At 38.9% G+C, this 18284-nt stretch overlaps 1 protein-coding gene across 1 annotated transcript in view; it reads right to left on the bottom strand.

Moving 5' to 3' along the window:
• Positions 1-18284, bottom strand: part of COL4A1 (collagen type IV alpha 1 chain) — a 170237-nt gene that overhangs the window by 68739 nt on the left and 83214 nt on the right. Inside the window, exons 16-22 of the mRNA XM_070933135.1 lie at positions 15647-15691; positions 15367-15420; positions 13165-13206; positions 12570-12663; positions 12176-12211; positions 10164-10319; positions 7376-7468 (exon numbers count right to left, since the gene is read on the bottom strand). Coding sequence (XP_070789236.1) covers positions 7376-7468; positions 10164-10319; positions 12176-12211; positions 12570-12663; positions 13165-13206; positions 15367-15420; positions 15647-15691 — 520 coding nt within the window. The remainder of the gene's footprint in view (positions 1-7375; positions 7469-10163; positions 10320-12175; positions 12212-12569; positions 12664-13164; positions 13207-15366; positions 15421-15646; positions 15692-18284) is intronic.

Below are 18284 nucleotides of genomic sequence, written 5' to 3'. Positions count from 1 at the left end.
TTTAAAGTCTATGTGTCTCTTGGTCATTTTTTCCAGCCACATGTGTATCTTAGTCCAATATCTCCTTGCTTCTAGACATGTCCACCATGTGGTAATAGGATCCTGGGGTCTGATAGCATTTCTAACACCTCTCCGATTTGTTCTGGAATGTTCTGGCGATTCTCGATGGGGACAAATGCCACCTGTAAAACATCTTATACAAATTTTCCTTATACGCTGTAGACATTGTCATTTTATAGTTATGAGACCACAATTTTTGCCATTTTTCTAAATCTATCCCATAATCAAAATTTTCCCCCCATGCTACCATCAATTCTTTAACTTGTTCTTCTTCCAGTTTTAACTCTAACAAAAACACATACAGCTTTTTAATAATGGATCTATGTCTTCTTTTGGAACAAGTATAATATATGTTTCTGACCATGACTTGGGTATTTTCCTCTTTAACATAATTTCATTCATAACTTCTAGCAATGGGAGATTCAACAATTCCTGTAATGTCTTATAATATTCCACTGGCAGTCTGTCCGGGCCTGGTGCCTTCCCAATCTTTTGTTTTTTAAGTGCTTCAGTTAATTCCGTCATTGTTATATTTCCTTCTAACATCATTTCAACGTCTTTAGGAATCTGAGGTAAATTCACCTTTTGCAAGTATTGTTTAATATTTTCCACCTCTATATTTTCTTGTTCATACAGTTTACGATAGTAATCTTGTATAATTTCTTTCTTGTCTTTATTCCCGAATCTAATTTGTCCTTGGTCATCCATTAGTTGTGTTATTTTTCTTGATTCTCTCTCTTTTTTTAGTTTCTATGCTAACCATCTACCTGGTTTGTTGGCATCTTCAAAATAGTTCTGTTTAGCACTTCTGATTTTTTGTGCTAAATCTTCTTTTTCTATTAATCCCATTTTATGCTTAGTTGTATCCATTTTTATTTTAATAGCCTTCTTTTGTGGAAATTTCTAAAGCTCCTTTTCGAGTTTCTTGTAGTCATCCTCTAGTGTTTTATAGACTTGTCTTTTTTTAATATTTAGTTTCCTTGTATAGTCTATTATCAGACCTCTAGTATAAGCTTTCATTGTATCACAAAGATTTTGCATCGATGTGTCCTCTTTTCTATTTTCTTTAAAAAAGAAAGCTAATTCTTTCTCCATTTTCTGTACAAAATCCTTTTCTTTTAATATTGTATTATTTAGAGTCCATCTAGATCTTATCCTTTGTCCTTTCCATCTCACGGTCACTGGATTGTGATCTGCCCAGGTATTTGCTTCTATTTCAATTTCTTCTATATTAGAAGTCAGTTCCATTGTCGTCCATATCATGTCTAATCTAGACCATGATGAATGTCTGTCAGAATAAAAAGTATATTGCCTTTTTTGCATTTCTTTTTCTCCATGCATCTTTTAAATTTGTTTCCTCTATCATTTTAAAGAAAGATTTTGGAAGTATCTTTCTACTATGCTTTATTGCCTTGTGTGTATTGTAATCTAATTTCTCATCTACTATACCATTAAAATCCCTCATCATATAAATATTGTCATGGTCCAATTCAATTATTTTCTTATGTAGCTTTCTATAGAAGTCGTCTTGCTTGTTATTTGGAGCATATATTGTTATTAAGAGTATTTTCATATTATTATCTATTATTTCCACCATCAAAATTCTTCCCTCATCATCTGCGTATATTTGTTCTGCTGGAATTGTGTTTCTAATGTAAGACAATTCCCCTTTTCTTACATTGTGGCAATAAAAATTTTCCCTAATTTTGGCTATACCAGTAACTGTTCATGTTGCTTTTTAATGTGCACTTCTTGCAAGCGGATTATATCAAACTTTAATTTCTCTAATTTATGGAATACCTTTCTTCTTTTAATGGCTAAATTAAGTCTGTTTATATCTATTATAATCAATTTTTTCTCTTCCATGTTCATATTTTATATGAGGGGTTTATTGCCCTAGTAGAACTCAGTTCACATTGTTCTTTGTGTTCCACAATACCCTCTACTGCTCCTTCTGCTTTTTCAATCATTGCTATGTCTTCTTCTTGGATTTGAATCAGTGGTTCTGCTGTTCTTGTTTCCATTTCTTTGTCTCTGAGAAATTCTGCATAAAATGCTTTAGCTTTATCCATTGAATCTATTCTATATTTTTGCTGTTGCCATGTAAGCACTAATCCTTCTGGTATCAGCTATCTGTAATTCACACCTTTTTGAAGTAGTATTTTAGTCAGGCATTGATATTCTCTCCTCATCTCCCTCACTCTTCTTGGTATTTGCTTCAGAATCACAATTTCTTTCTCCTTGTACTTCAGTGTTTTTTCTCTTGCAATCTGCAATATTTGTGCTTTAATCAATTTCTTGGTAACCTTATACGGACTTCTCGTGGTAATTTATTTCGCACTGCATACCTTGTGTAGACTCAAAATATCTCATCTATGCCATCCATCATGTTTTCTTTGGTAATTTCTAATGCTTCTGCTAGAATTTTTATCATTATTTCTGCCAAGTTCTCTCCCTTTTCTTCTTCTATATTTTGAAATCTGAGATAAAATTCTGCTCTGTCCATCTCCCATCCGACTAATCCACTCTTATCTTGTTCAACTTCATCCAGTCTAGTATCAATATCTCTAATTTTTTCTCTCTTTGCTCTTCCTTTTCCTCAATTTTTTGGAGTCTATCTTCATATTTCATCATCATTTGCTGTATGTTCTCCACTTTCTCATCTGTTTTCTCTGTTCTTTTTTCAATATTCTCTACTCTTGTTTGTATATTTTGAACTCCTTGTAGAATAATCTATAGTGCCATCTCCTTTTCTTTCTGTCTTTCCTTCTTCTTCTGTTGTAGCATCATCTGCATTGACCACTGTCCTCCAGATGGTGATGAAGAAAGTGTCGATGTGGAAGAACCAATGGCTGTTGCTTTTTTACTCATTCTGTGAAGTAGTTGCAAAAGGTTTTAACAAATAAAAATTCTTCAGGTTCTTCTATACCTTAATCCATTTATGGATAGGGCAAATATTATCCCAAATATCAATAAAATACTTAAAAAGCCAAAAAAGAAAAAACAAAAAACAAAAAGCAAAGAAGCAATCTTCAGGCTCTTGTGTTCCTTAATCCAATTCAGTCCAATAAAAAATATTAACTACCCTGGCAAACTCCATGCCAAAAAAGAGAGGAAAAAAGCAAAATAAAAAACCAAAGGAGATGAGAAACAAAAGAAAAGCACTGGGAAATTATAAAAAACTTTAAAAATAAAAAAATAAAAATTAAAGATGCTCCATCAACTCACAGTCCAATTGAAAATGCTTACACAAGGGAAAGGTGAAGAAACTATGACTTAGAAAAAAAAAGAGAAAGAGAAAGAAAAAAATGCCTAAAGAAAAATCACTTCTGCTTAAAATCCAAAGATTCTTTTATTAGGTCCCAAATAGTATTTACAATTCTCTTTCAGAATCACTGCAAATTCCTTCTTATTCAATCTCAGGCTCCTGCCTCTGATAGTTCCCAGAAGAACACCTGAATAAACAATTCTGCAGTTTTAATGTCCTTTTCATGTTCTCCCCACTATCTTATCTATGAAAAGGGTCAGAGTCCTTGAATTGTAACACAATTTTCACTTCTTGAATCAAAGAAAGAGAAACAAAATTTCCAATCCACTAGATGGCAGTGTTACATATTCTCTTCCCTTTCCCCTGCTATATTCAATGGGCATTAAAGTTAAAAATAGCCAAAAAGGAGAGGAAAAAATACAAAAAATGAAATCAAAGCGAATTTATAATAAAAAGGCACTAAAAATTAAAAATTCAATAGCAAGTCGGAGACCTGCAGTCCAATCCAGTCCAGTCCAGGTTAAAAAGCAAAAAGTGTTTAAATATCCACCAATGCATGTAATTTAAAAGTAAAAGAAAAACTATCTTTGATTCAAGTTTAATTCCGCCGCTTAATTTTCTTCTGTCTTCAATTTGATCTTCCTTTCAATCTCAGGATGCTCTCTCATATAGATTATGATTAAAAGTCTCTCACCAAGTTGACACACTTCCTTCCGATCTTTTTCCGTTCCAGAGCTGTCCCAACTTCAGCAGCTACAATGGCTGCCACCCCCACCACCAGAAAAAGGGCTTCTCCTGGATCAAAAAGGGCTTCTCCTGGTCCCTGGGATCAACAAAATGTGCCCTCCACTATCACTGTCTCAATGGGACTATGAGGTCCAAAAAGAACCGTCCAGCAGCAGGGATATCAACGGTGATCCTGGAGCCTCAGGATCTTCTGTTGTGCCGTAGCAACATCAGCTCCACCCACCCACCCCCAAAGGTGAAGGATTGTATTGTTTCTGGTGGTGGATATATTTAGAAGGGATTAAAACATTGAAATTTAAATGAAATGGAAATGAATAAAATTAAAAATATTGGGATTGTTAAAATTGAATTTAAATGATAGCGTTACTGATTTGATATAAAATGATTTATTTTGAAGGGGAAATTATATATAAGTATAATAATAATCATATAAATAATTCTGATAGAAGCAATATTGATGATTATATTATTTGAATAAGATAAAGTATATTTTGTAACCCTGAAAGTGTAAAGAAATTGTATTAATACTGGGACTGTAAAAATTGAATAAAAAAAAGGAATTATTTGAAGGGGAAAGTTGGAATCGGTTAGCTTTACTTAAAAGGGGGGTAATAAAAATAAATGGGAAGAAATAATAATAATAATAATAATAATAATAATAATAATAATAATAATAATAATAATAATAATTTTATTTCCATACCGCCCTTCTCCCGAAGGATTCACGGCGGTGTACAGCCAATTTAAAAACGCAAGACAAAACAATGATTAAAAATTAAAATAATTAAATAGATTTGGCCCGGTTTAAAACCCCGAAAATTTAAAATACCCTAATTTAAAATTATTATGTTGATAGCTTGGCCTGGTGGAACAACAGGGTCTTCAGTGCGCAGCGAAATACCTGGAGGTCGGAGATTTTACGTATTTCCGGGGGCAGTTCATTCCACAGGGCTGGAGCTCCCACAGAGAAGGCCCTCCCCCTGGGTGTCACCAGCCGACATAACTTGGCTGATGGCACCCTGAGGAGACCCTCTCTGTGGGAGCGAACTGGCCGGTGGGAGGCTATTGGTGGCAGAAGTCGGTCTCGAAGGTACCCGGGTCCTGTGCCATGGAGCGCTTTAAAGGTGATGACCAACACCTTGAATTGCACCCGGAAGACCACTGGGAGCCAGTGCAGCTCGCGCAGGAGGGGTGTCACGCGGGCACAACGAGTTGCGCCCATAACCACCCACGCGGCCGCATTCTGGACCAGTTGGAGTCTCCGAGTGCTCTTCAAGGGGAGCCCCATGTAGAGAGCATTACAATAGTCCAGCCGGGAGGTGACAAGGGCGTGAGTGACCGTGTGCAAGGCGTCCCGGTCCAGAAAGGGCTGCAACTGGCGAATCAGGCGAACCTGATAAAAGCCCCCCCTGGCCACCGCCGTCATATGCTCTTCTAAAGACAGCCGTGCATCCAGGAGGACACCCAGATTGTGAGCCCTCTCTGTGGGGGGCAAAGATTCACCCCCAATAGTCAGCAATGGCACCTGCTGACTATATCGGGACGCCGGCAGCCACAGCCACTCGGTCTTGGACGGGTTGAGCCTGTTCCTCCCCATCCAGACCCGCACGGCCTCCAGGCAGCGAGACATCACATCAAGGGCATCATTGGGGTGGTCTGGGGTGGAGATGTACAGCTGAGTATCATCAGCGTACAGATGACACTTCACCCCAAAACCACTAATGATCTCACCCAGCGGCTTCACATAAATGTTGAACAGAAAGGGCGAGAGGACCGACCCTTGTGGCACTCCCCATGCGAGGTGCCTCGAGGTCGACCTCTGCCCCCCTGCCAACACAAACTGCGAGTGGTCGGAGAGGAAGGAGGAGAACCACCACAGAACGGTGCCCCCTATTCCTAACCCTCTCAACCGCTGCAGCATGATACCATGGTTGATGGTATCAAAAGCCACTGAGAGATCTAATAGGACTAGGACAGAGGAGCAACCCCTGTCCTGAGCCCTCCAGAGATCATCCACCAACGTGACCAATGCCGTTTCTGTGCTGTGCGAAGCCCGACTGGTACGGGTCTAGATAGGTAGCTTCATCCAGGTGCCTGGGCAGTTGTCGTGCCACCACACTCTCAACAACCTTCGCCACAAAACGAAGGTTGGAGACCGGACGGTAGTTGGCTAATTCAGCCAGGTCCAGGGGAGGCTTCTTGAGGAGGGGCCTCACCACCGCCTCTTTCAAGGCAGCGGGAAAGGCATCGTCACTCAGAGAAGCAGTTATAATCCCCTGGAGCCAGCCTCATGTAACCTCCTGGGAGGCCAGTACCAACCAGGAGGAACACGGGTCCAATAAACATGTGGCGGCACTAATCCTACCCAGATTGTTTTGGGTAAAATGGTAAAATGATTAATTTTTAGATTAAAGATGATGTAAAACAAATATAAATAAATATATGCTTAAAACGGTAAAATAACGGATAAAGTAGTAAGAGGATAAAATTGGTCCATCTTTGGGAAAAATTGATATTAAAGAAATAATTGTGAAAAATTAAATGATTGAATCACTGTGCTTAAAGTAAAGGGTTTCAATAGATTAAAAAATTGTGATAGTTGAAGATAAGAAGGCGAGGGCGGATGGTAATATTGATTATATATTCTATAAAAAATATAGATAAAAGAGGAAAAGTAAAATATTGGCAGAAATTGGAGTATATATAGTAAATACAGAGAAATAAGCTGTATGAATTTTGACTTGGTCAATACTCTATTCAGAAAATATGTATTTTATGTTTGTGTATCTGAAAAAAATAAAAAATTGTTTAAAAAAAAAAAGAAGTTCACTTAGTGATTGTTCAAAGTTACCACGGCCATGAAAAAAGTGATTTATGACCATTTTTCACACATATGACCATTGCAGCATCCCCATTCTCATGTGATTTACATTCGGATGCTTAATGACTGGTTCACATTTATGAAGGTTGCAGTGTCTTGGGGTCATGTGATCACCTTTTGTGACCTTCTGAGAAGCAAAGACAATGGGGAAGCCAGATTCACTTAACAATGGTGTTACTAATTTAACAACTGCAGTGATTCACTTAACAAATGTGGCAAGAAAAGTCATAAAATGGGGCAAAACTCACTTAACAAATTTCTCATTTAGAAACATAAATTTTTGGTTCAATTGTGGTTGTATGCTGAGGACTACCTGTACTTTTTATTGTATTTATTTTTCACTAATGTTTAAACAATGATATCTCTTTTTTGAAATTCAAAAATGAAAGTCAAAAAACTATCAAAAATATAATTCTTACCTTTCTCTCCTCTTTCTCCTGTGTAGCCTGACTGTCCTGGGATGCCTTGAAGACCTGGGTCACCAGGTAGACCACGCTCACACTCAATTCCATCTGCAATAGTAAGAAAATAAAGGATATTAATTTTGACATTTAAACAGCAGTAATCTACACCAATGACATTGATTATTAAACAAAAATAAAAGGCAGGAGCCATTAAATTATATTATTAATAATGTCCATTTCTTTAAGGCTAATTGACATAACATTCTCCCTCTTTATTTTTGCAATCCCAACAATTTGCAAAGTAATAATCATGTAAAGAAACCTATATTGGAGTATCTCCTATCCAACAATTGCAGAGGTTAACAAAATAGGGTACTGTATTGCAATACAAACCTTGCTACAATGTGATCTCATCCAGTGGTGAAATCTGAACTGGTTTACTACCAGTTCGCTGGCTGCACATGCGTGCCATGCACCAAATGCATGCTGCACATACACATGCGCAGTGCACACCAAACACGAGCTGCGCATGCGCACATGCAGTGAGCGCCAAAAGGAGGCTTGGGAAGGTAAGTAGAACAGCACAGGGGGGTGATCAGCTGTGGCGCGCATGGGAACCTTTTTAAAAACTTTTTAAAAGCATTTTTTACTACTGGCTCGGGCAAACAGGTAGTAAAAATGCTTTAAAAAGTAAAAAAAAAGGTTCTGACGATCGCGTGGCACAGCTGTGTTCATCAGAGCCTTCTTTTTTTTTACTTTTTTAAAGCATTTTTTTACTACCTATTCGCCCAAGCTGGTAGTAAAAAATGTTTTTAAAAGGTAAAAAAAGAGGCTCCACCGATCACAGCTGTGCCGCGCAATCATCTGAACCTTTTAAAAAAAATTTTAAAGCATTTTTTACTACCTATTTGCCTGAACTGGTAGTAAAAAAATGCCTAAAAGATAAAAAAAAAAAAGTTCTGACAATTGGCCGAATGACGCACGATCGTTGGAACTTTTATTTTTACATTTTTTACTACCGGTTCGGCGAACCAGTAGCATTTTTTACTACCAGTTTGGGCGAACCGGCCTGAACCAGTAGCATTACACCCCTGATCTCATCCCTCAAGGTCATTCTCACATATCATTATACTATATGTCAAATTTTGCTCATTTTTATCTTTTGTACCCATTATCTTTTGTACCCTTTCAATCAGCATTCTGCCGAACACCTTCTAAGACACCATTAACAACTAATTTGTGATGTTTGCATTCATTCTTGCTACCACTTATTTTTTATACCGGTATAGTAACAATATCTTGGCCCTCTCATCACAATCACTCATGCCCTAGTCCCCTACCAGCTGGACTACTATAATACATTCTACATGGGGCTGAACTTGAGAAGTATCCAGAAGCTTCAGTTGGTATAGAATGTAGTGGTGTGAGCAGTTGTGTGTTTCTAGGACAGTGATGGCTAACCTTTTTGCCATCGCGTGCCAGGAGTGGGGTAGTGGTGTCGTAAGTGTGCATGCCCATACCCATAATTCTTTGCACCCTACCCCTGTGCGTGTGACCCCCCATGCTCCCCCCCATGTTCCTGGCACGTGATGGCACGGTAGGCCCGTTTTTTGCTCTCCCCAGCCTCCAGAGCCTTTCTAGGAGGCTGGGGAGAGAGAAAAATGGGCCTTCCCCACCATCTCCCAAGGTCCTCCGGAGGACCCTGTTTCCCTACTTCTGGTGGGCCCAGAAGACCCAAAGATCAGCTGGCCAGCATGCACATGCACGCCGGAGCTGAGCTCATGTGCCCACTGATATGGCTACATGTGCCACCTGTGGCACACGTGCCATAGGTTCGCCATCATGGTTCTAGGAAAACACATGTTATGCCTCCGCTTCACAAGCTACATTGGTTACCAGTCTATTTCTGGTACAATTCAAAGTGCTGGTTTTGACATTTAAAACTCTATATGGCATAAAGCCAGTTTATTTAAAGAATCACCTATCCCCAATTACAAATGCCTATTCCCCCGTTCTCTCCATCCTTCATCATTAACAATCAAATTGATCATGTTTTTGAATTAATTAATTTTCCACATGTACATATGAATAAGCTTAAACAACCAAACAGCCATTATTTTCAACCATACTGGGTTTCTGAATGACCCAACCATGCCATGTTGCAATCTTTCATATGACATAGTCATCATCTGATGGCCTTAAATATATTAAGACCTTTGGCCTTTGCTACCTGCCTTAGCATTGGTCAGTTAATCCAACCCATAGGCTGCCCTCCACTAAACTTAATCATTCTTTTTTCTGGGTTTGGAAGCCAAAAATCCTTTTTTTTTATTCTTTTAACTCTTCAAGATACGGAAACACAACCCTCCTTCACTAATAAGGTTCACTACTATGCCGATGAACTTAACTGTCTAAAGACCTATTAGAGAAAGTATCTTAATACAAAGGTTAGAAACAGTTGTCAGAAAAGACAGTCCTATTTTTATGGAGAATAAAGATCTTCATATATACTTTTTTATTTTCTCAGTGAATGGATAGAATGACAAAGATGCAGCTGTTGGTTTGTAAGCAAGAATCACTTGATTAATTGTATGATCTTAATAAACTACTGTCAGAAGTCACCAATCACTCATTGTAGAGTCATTTAGCCTGGCCAGGATAGTAGTTTTGAAGTAAAAGTATACCATTATCTTCTCAGACAAATTCATTCAGCACATTCTGCCCACAATCCTGATATTTACAGCTTAACTCAGGTCTTTTAAAATATCAAATAATACATTTTCTAAAGATAATAATGACTTGCCTGTTCCACCAGGGGGTCCTGGAGCCCCGGGTAAACCACGAGGTCCCGTAAATCCATCTCTTCCTTTTGGCCCAGGCAATGATGTCCCAGGAGGCCCTTGGTCACCTTTTCTACCTCTTTCACCAGGAAAACCAGCTGGTCCTGGAATAGCTTGCCCTTGATTACAAGAATGCAGTGAAATAAATACATGAAAACCTTCTTAAGGAACTATATACATCCATAATAGTAACAACATCAAATAAAAATATTAAAGGTAAGAATTGTAAAAATAGCCATATATCTAAATATGACAAATATGTTGAAGCTTGTTTTCTTCCTTTCAATCATTTCCAATTTTCACTGGTTTATATATCAAGATTGTTATTTATAAAAACATCCAGTTGCATGAAATCTAAAGATATGGGAGACACTCCCAACCAGAAGCCATTTGTGTAGACATATACACCATATGGTTCTGGTGGTTGTCCTGCCATCTCATTCCACTAAAGTGATATAGAGATATAATAGACCAAACTTATCAATCGTGTATTATTTAGTTATTGTAATTGTATATCCAGGAGCCCAAGATGCCTTAACATGGAGATCTATTTTCATTTAATTGCTTCAACAAAGCTGTGAAATAGTAGGCTAACAAATAATCATATCTTACACAATTATTTTAATTAGAACATTATACTGGTTATGTCTAAAAGAGTTGCTGTATTGAAAATGTTATCTCTAGTTTTATCTCAAATGAGAACCATCAGATAGTATAAAAGAATCAGTTCTGAAATACTGAGATGAGATAGAAATCTAACATTCTTCTATAATGAGAAAGAGGAAAATATAAAAAGAATTGTTTGACACAATAAAACTTCATGATCTAAGAGACATCAAGTTATCTAAGGTGGATACGTTCATAAATATTTTTCAAACATAAATATTTTTCAAAGATAAAACAAGTAAATATTATATTAAGATGGACATAAGAAAACTCATGCTGAAGCCACTTCAATGACCCCAAATCAGTGGTGGGTTGCCCCCGGTTCAGACCAGTTCACAAGAACCAGTAGTAAAACCAGCGGGAGGCACCGCCCACTGACCCGGACGTCATCATAGGTGATCTGTGCATGCGAAACAGTAGTAAAGGTAAGTAGAACCCACCCCTGCCCCAAATGTAAAGTAAAGTGATATGAGTGTGTAAATTAAACAGATATTTTAAACAATCACTTAATAAGTCTTATTATATAAATACATTTTTATTTGACTGTGCCATATTAAACTAAGTTCATTTTGGTCTTTTTAAAAAGTATGCTAAGTTTCTCATAAAAGAGAAAAAGAACGCCATGCCTCAAAAGAACCTAATGTACATTTACATATTGTATCTAAATATTGTATTTATAGAATGAAGCAGAAGGAACATCTTTTCAGACAACACATTTTATTAAAAGGCCTAAGCTTTCGTGAACTACAATTCACTTTACTTGATTCACTAAATGGTTAAACTCTTACAGAATTGAGGCAGGAGAAAGGGAGAGGAAGAAACTGGGTTTCTTCAGATGTCAGATGCAGACAAAGATGCAGCTTCTGAAAGTACATTACAACTGTTACTTGATAAGGTGTTCATAATCAGTTTCACATGTAACTCACAACACTGCCTTCCCTCTGCCTCATCTCATGGATGTAATGTAGCCTCTTTACTCTTTTACTTTTAAAGAGTAGGCATTTATAATATCAGTTATGTTAATTACATTGCTAGGGAAAAAATACAATGATAAAAGAAAAGATGCAAAACTATTGATAAGGTATCAAGAATGCCAGACACTGGAAAGTTCAAGGCAAAATAGGAAAATGATACTGAAGATAAATGAATGCTTTATAAATATAAAATAATTGTTCAAAAACTATGGCGAATATCAGTGAAAATATACTATTTATATCCACAGAAATATTGGAATTAAAAGTTGGCAAAGTTATGGTAAAAATCAATCCAAACTAATCAATTAATTAACCAAATTAACAAATATTCTCACCTGGAGGACCTGGTGGCCCTGGACTACCTTGAAAACCTATAAAATAAATATAATCAAGTTTCAGAAAGTAAAGTCTTAAATTATATTTGTTTTTGGCTGAATACTAATCTGGGACCCAATAAGACATACTGTAGAAGATTGGCTTGATTTTTTTTTCTAGAGGCTAGGTTACTTGTTTTCTCTCAAATCATAACAAAAAAAATTACATATGTTATTATTGGAATTATTATTGGATTTATACCCCACCTTTCTATCCACTTGACAATCAAGGCAGCTTGTAATACAAGAGAATTAAAACATCATGAGTAAAAGTACTAACAATTTAAATTTTATTTAATTTCAGCTAATTTTTCAACCAATTAAGAATATGTAATGAATAATGACCAAGATTTACCTGTGGGACCTGGTTCACCTTTCCTTCCTGGAAACCCTTGAGGTCCTGAATCACCCTTTTCACCAAACACTTCTTCATCTCCTTCACCTGTAACCTGAATAATGACAAGCATCAAAATACAGAAAACCTATAAACCTGAAATTTTCCAAATAGGCCAGAGCTTACAGTATTTCTGGGATCCCTGTCTTTCTTAGGAATTGTTTTAGCTCAACCTTCCCAACCCTGGTGTTTCCAAGATGTGTTGGAATTGTAACTCCCAAACTTCCGAAACCTTCCCCTAACTAAGTGTGATCAGATCTTTATGGAGGAAGGAAGGAAGGAAGGAAGGAAGGAAGGAAGGAAGGAAGGAAGGAAGGAAGGAAGGAAGGAAGGAAGGAAGGAAGGAAGATTACTTGGACAGTGAGTCATGAGACTGCAATACTTTGCATATAGTCAATATCAGGTTCAGCCCAGATAATTAAAAATAGTTGTAGCTAACAGCCCAGAAAACTGCTGCTGGTCAGAGTAGTAACTACTGCAATACGCAAGCAGTTTGGTCTGCATTGAACTATCTACTTATTTTTTAAACACATTTAAAACCAGATTTTACACTTACAATTCCTGGAGGTCCAGGTGGTCCTTCTATACCCTTGTCTCCCTGGGAGGAGGGAAAAGAAGGAATTTATCTACCAACTTTGAAACAATATTTTTAAAAACTGGGTATAATCAACTGATCGCATTGGGAAGAGAGGAAAGGGAAAACATAGCCAATGCAGAAATGTGTATGAGTTCTCTTTAACAACTTTGCATATAAGAAAGCCTTCAACTCCAAATACATGTCATTAACCACTTGAAAACTTTTTAAAGTTTTAACAATATAAATTATATCTATAAAAATACTGTAAACCCAAATAGTGTACTAGCTATGGGAGTCTGTGGAACCCTTCTGCTGATAAGATTTATTCTTAAGGCTAATGGGACAGGAAATACCGTGTTTCCCCGAAAATAAGACCCTGTCTTATATTTTTTTTGCCACCCAAAAAGGCACCAGGTCTTATTTCCAGGGGGGGGAATGTCATCCACTGACTCACCTCACTTGCGTACGTTGCCCCTGGCTTTCTTTTTGCTGTCAGAGGCCTTCAGGAACTTCTGCAGCCAGCAAGGCTTTCCTGAAGGCCTCTGCAGCCGCTAACAGAGCTCTGGATTGATCCAAAGCTCTGTTAGCGGCTGCAGAGGGCTTCAGGAAAGCCTTGCTGGCCTTTCCAGCTGCAGAAGAAATGGGCCGGCAAGGCAAGTGTCGGGGTGTGTGAGACCTGGCTTCAACTGTCCGAAGGTAAGCAGTAGGGCAGCTCCATTCCCCCATCCCCACCCTAGCTTAATTTTTACCTGTGCACCCTGGAGTAGGCAGGGTCTTAATTAGGGTTTATTTTGAGGGTAGGGCTTATGTTGGGTGCACATGTAAAAATCAAGCTAGGATTTACTTTTGGGGTAGGTCGTATTTTCAGGGAAACATAGTAGTTTGCCACTTTTGAACCAATACTTAAAACTGTTGCCAACCAGCAGAAGTCAAAAGGTCTTCTGATAATGATGCAATGCTGACATTGGGAGGGCTGGGATTTAAATATTTTAAATGGTTTGGGGAGTGTAGGTAAAAAAGATAAAGGAGTCCCTGTGGATTTTATTTTGTCATTGCTGACTGTAGGGGGCAGTGCTCATCTCCATTTCAAGGCCATTGAGCCAGTGCTGTCCAAAGACATTTCCATGGTCATGTGGCCAGCATGATGTCATGGAGCTCTGTTACTTTCCCATCGAAGTGATACTATTTATCTACTCATATTTGTATGCTTTCAAACTGCTAGGTTGCCAGGAGCTGGGGTGAGGATGGCACTCGGGTCTCAAACATGCCAGGTTTCCAGCCGACAAGTCCAGCATCTTAGAAACTGAGCCACTGAACCTTGGAGAGTGTAGGAAGAACATTTTGTCTCATGGAAACTTTTACCCCTAAAACTGCTTGAGTTTCACTGCATAGAACACTAAACATTTTGGATTTATATTTGACCATCCAGACAATAATTGCAATTGTTTTTACCAATTGGCTTGAAAATTGGCAATAGTATAGATCTTAAGTACATTATAGTTGCCAATGGCATTGTTATATGGAATATGAACATCAATTAATTTTGAGGCATATATATTAAGAAACCATTTTGCAATTTGCTAGCTGAAGATCTATTAAAGTATTGTGGTTAAACTCCCCTGTGTGCCTGTTGGATTAAATCATAAAAGAGGATAATCCTATGGTTTTATAAACATAATAGACGAGAGCTCAGCAAACCCTAGTTTTAGTTATCATGTTAAGATGAATGATTCAGAAATCAGCTGCATTCTTTTTTCCCTTTCATTCTGAAAGATCACTACTTGAATCATCTTTGATTCTTCCTCTTTACCAACCTCTGATGGGAACCAATAACAGATTAAAGAAAAATTTCCTTTCTACTCAGTCTCTGACCTGCTATTATACTGCTTATTAGGACAAAATGGTTTGAGGAGAACTATTAATTTTTGGTTGCCATGATTTTTATTCTGAGCTGGAGAAATTTTTTTCAGCTCTTAAAGATTTACCTATTATTTGACATAAGCTCTATGAGACACAGATTTATCATTGTTAAAAGCTCTGATTAAAAGAAACAGTTTGAGTATGCTTTTATTTCTCTCCATCTCCTCCCTCCTTCCCTCCCTCCCCCCCTCTTCATCTATAATCTATCTATTTATACTCATTTATTTGATTTGTTGTGCTTATTATATGGTGGCTACTTACTTTAGATCCAGGTACACCAGGATGTCCAGAAATTCCTGGCTGACCAGGTACTCCCTGCAGGTATCACAGTAAGAAAAAGCCCATTTTGTACACAATAAATGTAAATGATTTCCCCTTTCTCAAAACAAAGCTAAAGACTGTCCGAAGTTATTTTTGCAAAATTGACATGCAGAGCAATTCATAGGTATTTATCTTGAAATCAAGAATTACCAGCAGCAAATCTTCTACCGGTATGAATATGAAAATGAATACAATATTTATGATAAAGTGACCTACATACACGTTCTCCCTTCTCTCCATCCTCTCCATCCTTTCCAGGCCTTCCCTGTAAAATGAATAATTTTATTTATTTAGTCAGCATGGAAATTCTTGTTTCTCCTACTGGGTTGCTGAGACTAATGAAGAATTAACGAGTATTTGCACAAAAGTATTTCCCTGCAAAATAATCAGTGTCTTCAAGCTTTCTCAGAGTCTTGGAAAAAATGGTGGGAATAATGCTGTGGAATCATCAACTAATCCTGCTCTCTAACATCCTAATAAACCACCGGATGACTTCCTACTCATCCATGTAAGTATCCTTCTTTCACATATTCAGTCTGTCCCTATGGATCTGGGATATGTTGTTTGGAAAAGAGTGCCTGAGCCACCTTGATGTAAAAATTTGTGGAATACCCCCTGAAATACATACATAGTATATCTAACCAGAATTAGAACTGGCTATGGGCAGTTCTATCTCTAGCAGAACCTACTGTAAGCACAGAGCATAGGACACTTTTCCGCAGCCACATGTACAATTACTCCCTCACTTCTGCTGGATCGTGTAACAGATTCACTGCAGTTGTAAAGGCACACACACTCTATTCACACACTTTCAAACCTTTCCAGCTGATACCAACAATCACTATTCTGAAACTCATTGCAGTTAGCAAGGAATGGTTTTTCAAAGAAACTTCCAGTTTTTGAAAGGGTGGCCACCTTTCTTTTCCCAACTAAGACTTCCTCTCAGCCATTCCCTATTAGTAACAAATAACAACAATGAAAACCTTCCACCAATTTCAAGTGTATATTAAAGTCTGGGAAGCCCTTTTGCCATTCCAGGGCATTGGAGATTCAGTGGGACCTATTAGGCTGATGTGGAAATTGTGCAGGATGCCTTCAGGGTCTGGCCTCAAAGTTCTTTAATCCTCTTTTGATTATCAGTGAAGTTTATAGTATAACAGAAAGTTTTTACAATTTTTATAAGGAAAAGACAAAACAGATGATGATGGATGATCAAATCACCATTTGCCCACATCTGTTTTTTTTTTTAAACTTTCATTCAAGTAGTTTTGGTCGCAGTAACAAATAAAAATATTTAAGGGAAGGAATAAAACACCTCCCTTAGATCCCGAAAACCAACAGTATCTTCTGCAAAGCTCACAAAGCTGCTTTGCAAACTTCTATCTGACAACTCCTCCTTGCTCCTGCAATGGGTGTGCACACAAGTCAGATGAAGCACTCAGATGCAAACGCCTAGAGAGTAGTTGAAGGGCCAGTCTTTCTGAATCCGACCAGACACTGGTAAGATCTCATATTATGAATTACCTAGTGGCAATAAAAGCAGCAAAACGTACTTATATTGCTGCTCTTATTCCATCATCAGATAACCGCCTGGCCGCCCTGTTTAGGGTGACCCGCTCCCTGCTACACCAGGAAGTGCGGGAGGACCCCCTTGGAGGGTAGAGCCGAGGACTTTGTTCAGTATCTGTTTGACAAAATCAATCAAATTCGCGAAGACTTGGATTCAGACTGGGTAGTTTCAGAGGGGATGACTGAGGCAGGTCTTGAGAATGTTATCTGGGATGAGTTTGATCCTGTGACTCCTGATGACGTGGACAGGATTCTGGACAGACTGAATGCGATCACATGTTTGTTGGACCCGTGTCCCTCCTGGTTAGTGCTGGCTTCCTGGGAGGTGACGCGAGGCTGGCTCCAGGGGATTATAAATGCTTCATTGGGTGAGGGTGACTTCTCTGCCGCCTTGAAAGAGGTGGTGGTGAGGCCTCTCCTCACGAAGCCTTCCCAGGACCCGGCAGTGTTGGCTAATTATCATCCAATTTCCAACCTTCGCTTTGTGGCAAAGGTTGCCGAGAGTGTGGTTGCATGACAGTTCCCCCAGCACCTGGATGAAACGACGTATCTGGATCTGTTCCAGTCGGGCTTCAGGTCTGGGTACAGCACGGAAACAGCATTGGTCGCATTGGTTGATGAACTCTGGAGGGCTCGGGACAAGGGTTGCTCCTCTGTCCTGGTCCTATTAGACCTCTCAGAGGCTTTTGATACAATCGACCATGGTATCATGCTGCACTGGTTGGAAGAGTTAGGGGTGGGGTGCACTGTGTTGCAGTGGTTCTCCTCCTTTCTCTCCGACTGGTTGCAGTCTGTGTTGGCAGGGAGGCAGAGGTCGACCCCGAGGCCCCTCATATGTGGGGTGCCACAAGGGTCGGTCCTCTAGCTCCTTTTGTTCAAAATTTATGTAAAGCTGCTGGGCGAGATCATCCGTGGTTTCGGGGTGAAGTACCACCAGTATGCTGATGACACTCAGCTGTACATCTCCACCCCAGACCACCCCAACAATGCCCTTGAAGTGATGTCCAGGTGCCTGGAGGCCGTGCAGATCTGGATGGGGAGAAACAGGCTCAGGCTCAACCCATCTAAGACTGAGTGGCTGTGGTTTCTGATGTCCCAATATAGTCAGTTGACGCCATCACTGACTATTGGGGGCGAATCGTTGGCCCCCAGGGAGAGGGCTCACAACTTGGGCGTCCTCCTGGACTCACGGCTGTCTTTAGAAGAGCATTTGACGGCTGGGACCGGGAGGATTTTTCATCAGGTTCGCCTGATTCACCAGTTGCGTCCCTTTCTGGATCGGGACTCCT

Source organism: Pituophis catenifer, unplaced genomic scaffold, assembly GCF_029215685.1.
Source record: "Pituophis catenifer annectens isolate HBS135680 unplaced genomic scaffold, rPitCat1.0.hap2 SCAF_1, whole genome shotgun sequence".
NCBI lineage: Eukaryota > Metazoa > Chordata > Lepidosauria > Squamata > Colubridae > Pituophis > Pituophis catenifer.
Note: the sequence above shows the minus strand (reverse complement) of the source record. Positions and strands in the feature narration are given on the sequence as shown.